The 12,462-nt window shown below is 42.3% G+C and overlaps 1 protein-coding gene across 1 annotated transcript in view; it reads left to right on the forward strand.

Annotated features, from left to right (window-relative positions):
* Nucleotides 1-12,462, forward strand: part of LOC117517621 (transcriptional regulator ATRX-like) — a 99,449-nt gene that overhangs the window by 41,145 nt on the left and 45,842 nt on the right. The window contains exons 7-8 of the mRNA XM_034178716.1: nucleotides 10,876-10,985; nucleotides 12,329-12,396. Coding sequence (XP_034034607.1) covers nucleotides 10,876-10,985; nucleotides 12,329-12,396 — 178 coding nt within the window. The remainder of the gene's footprint in view (nucleotides 1-10,875; nucleotides 10,986-12,328; nucleotides 12,397-12,462) is intronic.

Here is a 12,462-nt window from a genome sequence, read left to right on the forward strand (position 1 = left end):
TGCGAGGCAGAGGTGGTCGGGTCTGACTGCCAATGTTTGGCCCTCAGCCGTTTTTCACGAAATCAACTCAGCCACTGGGAGGCTCAAGTTCAAGACCCATGGGTCATTTCAACCTTGTTCGAAGGTTACAGAATTCAGTTCGGATGTCGTCCTCCGAAGTTCAGTGGGGTGAGGATGACTGTTGTTTCCAACTCGGTGCAGTCTGCTGCCCTACAACGGGAGATTTTGGAACTCCTGGAGAAGGGGACCATAGAGCCAGTTCACAGATCAGACCAGCTCAGGGGGTTCTATTCAATTTACTTCCTTGTTCCAAAGAAGGATGGCGGCTTTCGTCCTATCCTCGATCTCCGACGTCTGAATCGTTATATCAAAGTGCTGCAGTTGCACATGCTCCGCACAGTAGATGTCCTTCAAACTATCACACCAGGAGACTGGTTCACAAGTGTCGACTTAAAAGACGCCTATTTCCATGTGCCAGTGGCGCCTCATCACAGGCAGTTTCTCCGCTTTGCTTTCGAAGGTCAGGCATACCAGTTCAGGGTGCTTCCTTTCGGCCTCTCTCTTGCCCCTCGTACATTTACCAGATGTATGGCTGCAGCACTAGCCCCACTGCAAGCTCTTGGATTAAGAATCCTACCCTACTTAGACGATTGACTTGTCTGCGCTCCGACTCAGGAGCAGGCGCACAACGACACAGCTCTTCTACTGAACCATGTCTCTCATTTATGACTCAGTGAACTTTGCAAAGAGTTCTCTTGTTCCCAGTCAACAAACGACCTTCATCGGCATTGCCATCAACTCCCTGACTATGACTGCATTGCCATCCCCGCAGAGAGTGGGCGATGTAATTCGTCTCGTCTCACACATTCAACAGGCTGTGACACTGCCTTTTGGTTTGCTGCTCCGGGTGATGGGCAAATTGACTGCAGTGTCGCTAGTGGTACCTTTGGGACTTCTGTTCTTACGTCCCCTACAGATTTGGATCAACAACCTAGGCCTCAACTCGAAGTTGCATCAGCACAGGCTTGTACGACTCTCCAACCAGTGCCTTCTGCACCTCAAACCCTGGGGGAACGTGGACTTCATCTGCAAGGGTGTCCCTCTAGGCTCTGTTCTTTCTCGCCGAGAGGTGGTTGTTACAGATGCATCACTCAAATGTTGGGGGGCCGTGTGGAATCACAGGATGGTGAGGGGTGTCTGGAGTCCCCAGGGGAGACTCCAACACATAAAGGTGCTGGAGCTTCGCGCTGTGCGACTGGCTCTCAAGCATTTCCTCCCAGCCCTGAGAGGAAGACATGTTCTTGTCCGGTCAGACAACACGTCAACAGTCTATCACATAAACCATCAGGGGGGCACCAGGTCCAATCACTCATTGGCAGAAACTCGGAAGCTTCTCTTATGGGCGTTGCCTCACCTTCAGAGTGTCAGAGCAGTTCATCTGCCCGGTGTACAGAACAGTGCAGCGGATTTACTCTCCAGACAGAAACCACCACCGGGAGAGTGGAGACTGAACCCGATTGTGGTCTAAATGATCTGGCAGAAATATGGTGCAGTGGAAGTGGACCTTTTCGCTTCAAGCACCTCGACACATTGCCCACGATGGTACTCCCTCTTGGAACCAGACAGCCCGGTGGGGCAGGATGCATTGGCTCACCCGTGGCCGGATTGCCTCCTTGATGCTCTCTCTCCTCTCCCGCTGCTGATGTTGACACTGCACAGGATAGATCAGAGCAGCCACAGGGTGCTGCTGGTTGCTCCATTCTGGCCTGGGAGGATTTGGTTTCCCATGATTCACAAACTCCTCGAGGGAGAACCTTGGGCTCTCCCGGAGAGATAGGATTTGTTGTCACAGCTACAGGGGAGGATTTGGCACCCTCACCCAGAACTCCTTCAACTGTATGTGTGGCCGTTGAGGGGCCAGACTTCTTGTTAAGTTCTTGTGACCAGGCTGTTGTTCAGACTATCCTTAATTCACGTGCTGCTTCTACCAGGGCTTTGTATGACAACAGATGGAAGCTGTTTGCGCGGTGGTGTGAGAAACAAAAGTTAGACCCGGAGCATTGCTCTGTGCCTATTCTCCTCACATATTTACAAGAACTGCTGGAGAAAGGACTTTCTGTCGCTACCTTGAAGGTTTATGTTGCTGCAATCTCTGCCCGGCACATCTACGTTGATGGCCGGTCAGTGGGTTCACACCTCTTAGTGTGTCGTTTTTTGAAAGGTGCTCTACGTTTGTGGCCTCCAAGGCTTGCACGTGTACTTCATGGGACCTTCCTCTAGTCCTGGAAGGTTTAAGCTGTTCCCCTTTCGAACCAGTTGAAAGTGCTGATCTTAAATGGGTGTCAGTGAAGACTGCCTTTCTACTTGCACTGTCTTCGGCTAAGCGGGTGGGAGAGCTCCATGCCCTCTCAATCGCTGGGGACTGTTTGCGATGGAATTCTGACGGATCTGGTGTTACGCTGTGGCCTAATCCGTCCTTTTTACCCAAGAGAATTTCAACTTTTCATGTTAACCAGCCAGTTTCCTTGGCTGTGTATGTCCCGCATTCTGATCCAGGATTATCTGTTTCAGGTTCCCTGTGTCCTGTCCGAATGTTGAAGCAGTACATTAGTGCGACTGCCGGGATCCGGAAAACGGATGCCCCGTTTGTGTATTACGGTGATCACAAAAGAGGCTGTGCTGTCTCAAAGCAGCGACTCTCGCATTGGGTCGTGGATGCCATTTTACAAGTATACAGGTCCAGAGGTCTTCAGCCTCCTAAGGTTACGTGCCATTCCACCAGAGGGGTGTCCACCTCCTGGGCTGCACTGAGAGGTGTCCCTTTGAGTGATATTTGTGCTGCTGCTACGTGGGCTTCGTCCTGTACCTTCGCCCCCTATTTCAGACTGAATGTTGCCGCTCCTCCTGCGGTGACCACGGCAGTGTTGTCTGCCTCCACTCCCCACTGCTGATGCGAGGTGAGTGTGACTCTTCGTGACCTTGTTGGTATTAAGTCATCCAGGTGCTAAAGCACCTCCCTCTGGCCGTCAGGAGGAATGAAATAGAACGAGAGTTACGAATGTAACTACAGTTCTATGAATTCCAGATGACCGCCAGAGTTGCTTGTCACTCAGTCTTGCGAGTTCATTCCGAAAAGAAGCGAGCACTGGGTGCGTCTTGTATATAAAGACAACCAGTGACGTCACCCAGGTCACATTCAATGGTGTGACTTTGTTGGTATATATTCTCGACCTCTGTGCTGCGCACATGTAGTTATCCAGGTGCTAAAGCACCGCCCTGTGACCGCCCGGATGACCTGGGCGGTCATCCGGAATTCATAGAACCGTAGTTACATTCGTAACTCTCGTTTTACTTCATAGTTTGAAGTGAGTTTTCTTTGTTTCAGAGGGCTTCATACCCATTAAAATTCACCAGAATACACAAAATTTGACTTGCTCTTTTAATAATGTTCTGTGGGGAGCACCCCCAGAATCAAGACTACACCCTGCCCCCCACCACCCTTTTATGTGCCTTTTTATGTTCACCATTTGCATTCTTTTTATGCCCCCCCCCCCCCCCCCCCCCCAGGCTATTTAGAATAGATTTGTATACTGTATAATGTGTTTATTGTATTTATTGAGGAAAAAGAGTGTGTGCCCCCACTACGCCACATTTTAGGGAATTGCTGGAATTAATTTTTGCCAGGAAAAAAATTCAGTCAGATGAAAATTTATTGCTTTAACCCATGGCATAGTGATGCGTAAAATGGCACTAACAATTGCTGTGTTAACGTTGTTAGAGGATCTTGCAAATGGTACAATCTGACGTGAGCATGTAGTCAGGACACACAAGGATTTACTTCCAAATGAGGAAAATAGGCTCTGAAACCGATTTCAATTACCAATTCCACTGTTACTGGAGTTCCACATAGAACTGCGGTTGGCCCAGAGCGTAATACTGCAAGGACCCAGGGGTTTTCTGTGTCCACACAGATGCTGACCACGTTGAGCTTCCTGGCATCAGAGGCATTCCAGCGTGAGCTGGTTGATCAGTCAGTCGTGTGCTAGTCAACCTTGCTCTTAGCCACCAGCTGTGTGGAACATAATCATCCAATTTTTTTTTAACAGCATGTGTGCCCGCTGTTCTTCGTGTCAGCCTCTCACACACACACGCGCGTGCTTTGTAGCGCCCACGAACATTTTTTCAGTTTCATGATTAATCCGTTTTAATTGCATACTGAATAAACTGTCCCTGTGTGTCTCTGCGTAATTTCCAGTCATCTATAGTAAAATTTCTTTCCTGTGCTCATGTTGTCTGATGTGAAGCCGTGGGGAATCCCTGCTCCAAGAGCCTATTTACATGAATTTGCATATTTAAATGGGCCTGGCCAGGGAGGAGTTTGGTTCCACGCTCAATTCCACGTTCAGTGGGATGTACAACCCCTGGCAAAAATGATGGAATCACCGGCCTCGGAGGATGTTCATTCAGTTGTTTAATTTTGTAGAAAAAAAGCAGATCACAGACATGACACAAAACTAGTCATTTCAAATGGCAACTTTCTGGCTTTAAGAAACACTATAAGAAATCAAGAAAAAAAGATTGTGGCAGTCAGTAACGGTTACTTTTTTAGACCAAGCAGAGGAAAAAAATATGGAATCACTCAATTCTGAGGAAAAAATTATGGAATCACCCTGTAAATTTTCATCCCCAAAACTAACACCTGCATCATATCAGATATGCTCGTTAGTCTGCATCTAAAAAGGAGTGATCACACCTTGGAGAGCTGTTGCACCAAGTGGACTGACATGAATCATGGCTCCAACACAAGAGATGTCAATTGAAACAAAGGAGAGGATTATCAAACTCTTAAGAGGGTAAATCATCACGCAATGTTGCAAAAGATGTTGGTTGTTCACAGTCAGCTGTGTCTAAACTCTGGACCAAATACAAACAACATGGGAAGGTTGTTAAAGGCAAACATACTGGTAGACCAAGGAAGACATCAAAGCGTCAAGACAGAAAACTTAAAGCAATATGTCTCAAAAATCGAAAAATGCACAACAAAACAAATGAACGAATGGGAGGAAACTGGAGTCAACGTCTGTGACCAAACTGTAAGAAACTGCCTAAAGGAAATGGGATTTACATACAGAAAAGCTAAACAAAAGCCATCATTAACACCTAAACAGAAAAAAAACGTTACAATGGGCTAAGGAAAAGCAATCGTGGACTGTGGATGACTGGATGAAAGTCATATTCAGTGATGAATGTCGAATCTGCATTGGGCAAGGTGATGATGCTGGAACTTTGTTTGGTGCCGTTCCAATGAGATTTATAAAGATGACTGCCTGAAGAGAACATGTAAATTTCCACAGTCATTGATGATATGGGGCTGCATGTCAGGTAAAGGCACTGGGGAGATGGCTGTCATTACATCATCAATAAATGCACAAGTTTACGTTGATATTTTGGACAATTGAAAGGATGTTTGGGGATGATTAAATCATTTTTCAAGATGATAATGCATCTTGCCATAGAGCAAAAACTGTGAAAACATTCCTTGCAAAAAGACACATAGGGTCAATGTCATGGCATAGGGTCAATGTCAACGAGCAGATCTGATTTGATGCAGGTGTTAGTTTGGGGGATGAAAATTTACAGGGTGATTCCATAATTTATTCCTCAGAATTGAGTGATTCCATATTTTTTTCCTCTGCTTGGTCTAAAAAAGTAACCGTTACTGATTGTCACAATCTTTTTTTCTTGATTTCTTATAGTGTTTCTTAAAGCCAGAAAGTTGCCATTTGAAATGACTTTAGTTTTGTGTCATGTCTGTGATCTGCTTTTTTTTCTACAAAAATAAACAACTGAATGAACATCATCCGAGGCCAGTGATTCCATAATTTTTGGCAGGGGTTGTACAAATGGAACGTGCGTAGATTCATGGCTACGCACACTTTCATACATCTGAATATATTTGTACTTGCGTCAGATTCAGGGTTTTGGCGTACGCCATGTTTTAGTAGAAAGTCAATGCAAGTCTTTGTACATGAGACCCCGTGTCTTTATAAAATTGACTACACCTACAGGGCTCGAAATAGTATGTGCATGTGCTAGTTTGTGCACGTATTATTCAAGCGGTGCACGTAATTTTATACTGCACTTGCACTGGTGCAAGTAACTTTATCCAAGTTTTATCAACTGTCAGGAATTTTCAATACATTATCAATTATTAATGTCTTTACTTTGATTTGCTGTCTTTGATTTTGTCTTTGATCTCATTCTCCATATACACATTTATATACATGTTTCATTAATATTGGTTTCTTTGTTAATCACTGAATTGCTAAAGTAGTTATATTCACTATTGATACATATCTATTCACTATATTCACTGAACTGTTTAATTATTAAACTGCTCACAAAATGATCTTTGACTCAGTGAGAGGGCAGACTGTTTTTCTGAGATTATGTTTTTGCTGAGCACAGATGCACGTTCTAATTAACAGTCTAGCCTTGAGCAGGGAGCGGTGTGACCTGTGTATTAGTTCAGGGTTATGCTGTTTACTTCGTGAGACTGGAGCCTTAAAGCCATAACAATTTCATATCGATGTGAGACCAGACTTTGTGTCGCTAACGTGTTTTGGTATTTTGTCCTTCTATATGCTTGTATGTAACTTTATTCGAAATAAATATGGGAGGCAGATGGGCGGGGCCCTTCAGAGCGGACGACACGGTGGTTGTCGAGGGATCACGCTTGTTTGCTCTCTCCTGATCAGGAAAAAGAAATTCAGTCTCCTGCGTGATTATTTTCTGTGTTAACTGAATTGTTCTTTTCAGGCCCAGCTCTGAACAACTCTATCATCAACTATAAGCACCAGTAAAAGGAATAAATAAGGGAAAAAAAACATTTCCAGTGTGTTGTCTTCATCTTCCCTGCGTTTTATGACACACGGAGCGCGTTGCTGTGATCTATTTGTTGTTTGCGCGCGCACATGTAAACAAAGAAAAGAAAAAAAAAAAAACTGGCTGGCTGCGTTTTCTCTCTCTCTCTCGCTCTCTCATTGTGTTATGAACCAGTCACCATTTGTTTTATTATACATCTGTGTAGTTAATAAAATTATCTTCACGGATGATTAGTTCGCGCGCACATGGAAAAAAAAGTGGCTGCCGCTGCGGTTCCTTTACGGAACCCGGGACACGTCACTTAAAATGATTTATTTATTTATTTATTTATTTTCTGGCCATGATCATTTGTGCGCACATTTTCCTTTAATTGAGCACACAAATTAATAAAACATGCTCTCAAATGAATAAAACGTGCGCACGTTTTCCTGGCCGTGATAATTTGTGCGCACATTTTCCTTTAATCGAGCCCTCAAATTAATAAAACATGCACATTTTCCTTTAATTGAGCCCTCAAATTAATAAAATGTGCACACGTTTTCCTTTCATTCAAAATGAACTTCATAATATGACCTAAATTGTCATCCTCACGATGCTTTGACCTCAGCATCCTTTTTAATGTACTCCAGATGATGCCATGCTGGGCAGCTGGAGTTCTCTGTATGTCCTTGTGCACCCAAACCATGATGATATACCCTGACCAGATCCATTTCTAATGAGGAAATGTATTACACTGTCTGCTGGTTTGTTGGCTAAGTCAGCATTTATGTGTCAAGACAATATTGAGTGCACATTTTACAAATTGTGGCCACATTTAAGTAGATCTTGCCCTTGTTTTACTCAAACGATGCTTAAAACGAGTGCATGATATAATAAAACGTGCGCATGATATAATAAAATGTGCACACATTCTCTCCATATGCAAAACATTTTGCGATGACACTTCCAGGTCTCCGTAGTTCCTCACTCTCCCCTGAAACTGTCATAATTGTGTTATAAACCAGTCACCATTTGTTTTATTATACATCTGTGCAGTTAATAAATAAAATAATATTCACAGACGATTCGTTTGCGCGCGCACGTAAAAAAAAAAAACCTGAGGGGAGAGCAGCAGCAGCGGCAAACTCTCCCCAGAAAGGAATTAAGTCTTGACACATCAGAGGAGGAGTTTTAAGGTTGATATAAGACTGACTTTTGGTTGTGCAAGTAACTTTTTTTGGTGCAAGTAATTTTTTTTTTTACTAGCACCAGTGCAAGTAGGTTAAAAATGTATTTCAACCCCTGACCTATAATGTCTGTCATAACCTCACTTAATTCAGAGGAAAGGTGTCTTGAGGCCAGTACTTCTCTAACCCCAGTGTGTCCACTCAGCAGTAGGTGAGGCCTTTTTGATGAGTGCCCAAAGTGCTTTTTTCATCCCAGCCATGGTCTCTGCACCATCACTGCAAACACCAATGCAGTTCTCCAACTTTAGCCCAGAAGCAGTCCAGCATTTCGAATAGCTCTTCAGCTGTGGCTCTGTCTCTGACATATTTATAAAAAGTAGATGCTCAGACAGGGAGTTTCTCATGTCAAAACGTACATAACAAATTAACAGTCTTTGTTGCTGTCAGTGGCTTCGAATTGTAAGGCAAAACATTTGTCTTTGAGTTTACTTACCAGCTGTTCTTGAAGGTCATGAGCAATGTCATTTATACATCTGGTGACAGTGTCATTGGACAGAAGGATAGTTTTCTTTTTGCGGGACTTGCATCATCCAGTATGACAGAGACCATGTCTACTGCTGCAGGCACGATCAGCTCATCTGTTATGGTGTGGGTTTTTTTTGTTTTTTTTGAGCAATTTGGTGCGCCACCTTACATGATGCTAACAGTGCTCACTGGTTTACTAAAGTAGCTTTCACAAAGCAAGATGATTGCTGGCAGTATACGCACGTTTTCGCTGAAAAAACTGAAGCAGGTTATCGCGTGATTGGGGTGTAATGTCTTTAAGTGATGTCAGTGTTCCATGATGCATACTACAAAATGGCCGACGCACATCCAAAATGTCCTTGTAACTATTTAATCTTAACCTAACTGCTTTTCAAAATGGCAAACACACACACATCCAAAATGTCCTTGTAACTATTTAATCTTAACCTAACTGCTTTTCAAAATGGCACACACACATCCAAAATGTCCTTGTAACTATTTAATCTTAACCTAACTGCTTTTCAAAATGGCACACACACATCCAAAATGTCCTTGTATTTGGCACGACTGTCTGATCTTTTTATAGCTTTCTAATCCATAAAACCATTTGATCTTTTTAATAGCTGTTTAATTGATGAAACCAAAGTATTCACATCTATTTGGACAGCATGATGGAACAGTCTGATTTGCTGTTTGACAACGACATACAAATGCACTATAAAATTTTTACATACCGCCTTGAACGCAACATGAGCATGACACCCGCTTATACCCGCCTGTCTCACGTAACTTTGCAGCCAATCACATAGCCACTGATTCATGACAGGCTAAGGATCGCACACATGGGGGCTGGCCTAGACTCAGGAATAAAACTTAAAGTAGTGAGAAAATCTGGGCTCTTTGTTCAGACGTTGCATGTGGTTTGTTCGAAGACCCCAGCGCTGCTCGATGATGCTGTAATCAGTGTACGCACCTTCAATACAACATCTAAACTTTGAAGTCCGTTTCCTGTCCAGTTCTTTTTGAGATCACTCACCACATAAAAGAATCCTAACAGTGACACCTTAATTGGTTTCATGCTGTCTGCTGCCAAAATTTTAAGACACAGCAAACGCACCAGTCTTGTCTCCCACCATAGTCACAGTGAAGCCATGCACTACATACATGTCATCATATTTCCTCCTCTTAGCTTTCGAGTGACTTTCGTTTGCCTCTTTATCTCCGTTTCTCTCCGCCTTTCTTTTCATCCCAGTTGAAAATTTGTCCATGGTGTCTCTTGAAGGTTTGTTCACTGCACTTCGTATCACCTGCTCTGTGCTGTGTGTGCGCGCATGCTCCGTGCGAAAACACCTACACCATTGAGCTGCATTCCATTATACTACAGTCCTCAATACTCTTTGCGCACACTGACAATGAGAGCGCCACTGCCACCTACTGTAGTGGATGTGCAACTACACTTGTATTCTACTACGGGGGAAAAGTATGTTCCATGCAGTCACACACGCGCCCTCCCTGGCATCGCAGGGAGGGCTATTTGAGAAGGACTGAGCAAAGGTATATATAAAGACAAAAGACTAATGGCAGCAAAGCATAAATTACAGTTATTGCTGTTGGGGGGAAAATTAAGCTTAGTAATGTTGGTAGACCTGTATAAGCAGTGCATTAAGCTATGCTAGAAATGGATGGTTATGTCCTGCTTTTATGAACATCGTCTGCAAAGTAGAAACTAAAGGCTTACAACATTTATGCTCTCTGGAGTGTAAGTTAATTTATTGGATTTTAATGGCGTTATGTGCATGAAATTGCATTTGCATGTGCTTTATGGTTTTTCACAATACTGTATATGTTACCTGCACAAATATGACAGACATGGCTATACTAATTGCTACCTGTAAAGTGGTGGCAGGACATGCGATTGAATTGCCTTTTGTTACCCTTCGCATTGGCTTAGTGTCAAGCAAGGTATTGTTTTCACTGGTGTGTACGTTGACAAGCGAAATGATTGGTAGGATTTTCTTTCAAATGGGGTGGGAACATTACATTGATGATATCTAGAGGTGATTAGATTTTAGAGTTTGGTCAGAGGTTAAGTTCAAGGAAAAACACAGACCAAAAAGCACTTTTTTTTAATTATTTTTTGATAGCTGGATCAAACTTAGTGGGAATGTTACTTGTGTATATATATCTAGAGATGATTACATTTTGGAGTAGTTTGGTCAAGGCTAAGGAAAAGGTGGTCTGAAAAAACTTTGTTTTGTATTCTTTTATACTTTTCATTGCTTATGATGTTTCTGTGTAGGAGCTGAACATTTGGGAATTGTCAGTTGCACTGCTTGTGGGCGACAAGTTAACCACTTCCAGAGAGATTCTTTCTATCGACATCCAGTTCTGAAAGTACTTGTTTGCAAGGTGAGCCTATTTACATATATGATGTTTTGATTATTACACTAAAAAATTAAATTTGATTTATTATTAATAATGTACACATATAATATTTTATTATTAAGTCAGAAACCATGGAAATGTTCTAAACTATTAAATCTGGAGTTTATCTGAATTAATCATTTTGATGTGTGTGTGTGTGTGTATATTATGTATTTGTATAACTTTTTTAAATAACCAATTATACAGTTAGCCACTTGTGTTAACGTCATAGCCGTTTTGCGGTGCTGCTGTTCCCCAAATAATCAGAAGCCATAGCTCATTCAGTATGACCAAGGCCCTCTTTGCCAGTCAACTGGAATGTTTGCAATGTTTGGTTAAAATGTGTTTGTTGAAATTTGTTAGACCCCCTGCAGCGTTAAATATAGCCACCAGTGATATGAACTGTTGGTAAAGGTAAATTATGATAATTGTTTTGGTAATATCTGAGCATGTTAGGGTGTGTGTGTAATTGGTATCTAGATATAAATGTGCATGATGCGAGTGTATCAATTCGTTCAGTATACATCAATTTAATTGACGGGTGTTTTGAACATGGATGGAAGCCAGAAAGCACATTTCTACCACAACAAGAACAGCAGCAAGCAGTTGGAAGAGATTTTTGATGCACCTAAAACATTTAAATCAGGTATTTGGAGATACTTTGGATTTTTTTTAAACAGATGGGAAACTTGACAAAACGCAGGTCGTTTGTAAAGAATGCCTTGTCGCTAAGCGGTATCGACACAGCCGCAGATTGTAAACCGATCTCCGGCAAAACTGGTAAAGTATAACAAATTACTTTTGCCAAGGTGGTACTCTGCCAGTCAGTGACTCACTTTAAGTCACTCATTGAGTGATGTCGTCTTCCTGTTTACTTTAGTTCTGACAGTGTGATGAAATTAGTTCCAAATTTGAGGGAACAGATTCCTGTTCCTTAGTGTTGAATCTGGTAAAAATGCTGCAAGTCCTCTGCCTCTTGTAGAATCAGAATAGTACCATACTGAATTGCAGCTTCTTATTTTCTGTTTAAATTTTTGGTATAATTTCTTTGCATCATGTTGAGTCGCGTCGTATCTGTGAGGAATTGAATCGCCATCAAATACATATCAAATCACATTGAATCGAGAACAGGGGTGAATCGTATCGCATCATCGCCATGTATCGCTATATGTATCGTATCGCTGGTAGTGTGTCAAGGTGTGTATCGAATTGTTGTCAGTGATGAGATTCACATGCCTAATACACACACACACACACATACATACATATATATGTATATTTTCTTCAATTTATCTGCATTTTGTAATGACATTATCTGTTTTTTCCAGTCTTGCTACAAGTATTATTTAAGTGATGATATCAGTAAGGATGGAGAAGGAATGGATGAGCAATGCAGGTAGGATGACTTTTTTAGATATCTGAACTCAAGTATAGGCAATGTTAACTTGAACATTATAAAGTT

The sequence above is a fragment of the Thalassophryne amazonica genome, chromosome 9 (genome assembly GCF_902500255.1).
Source record: "Thalassophryne amazonica chromosome 9, fThaAma1.1, whole genome shotgun sequence".
Taxonomy (NCBI): domain Eukaryota; kingdom Metazoa; phylum Chordata; class Actinopteri; order Batrachoidiformes; family Batrachoididae; genus Thalassophryne; species Thalassophryne amazonica.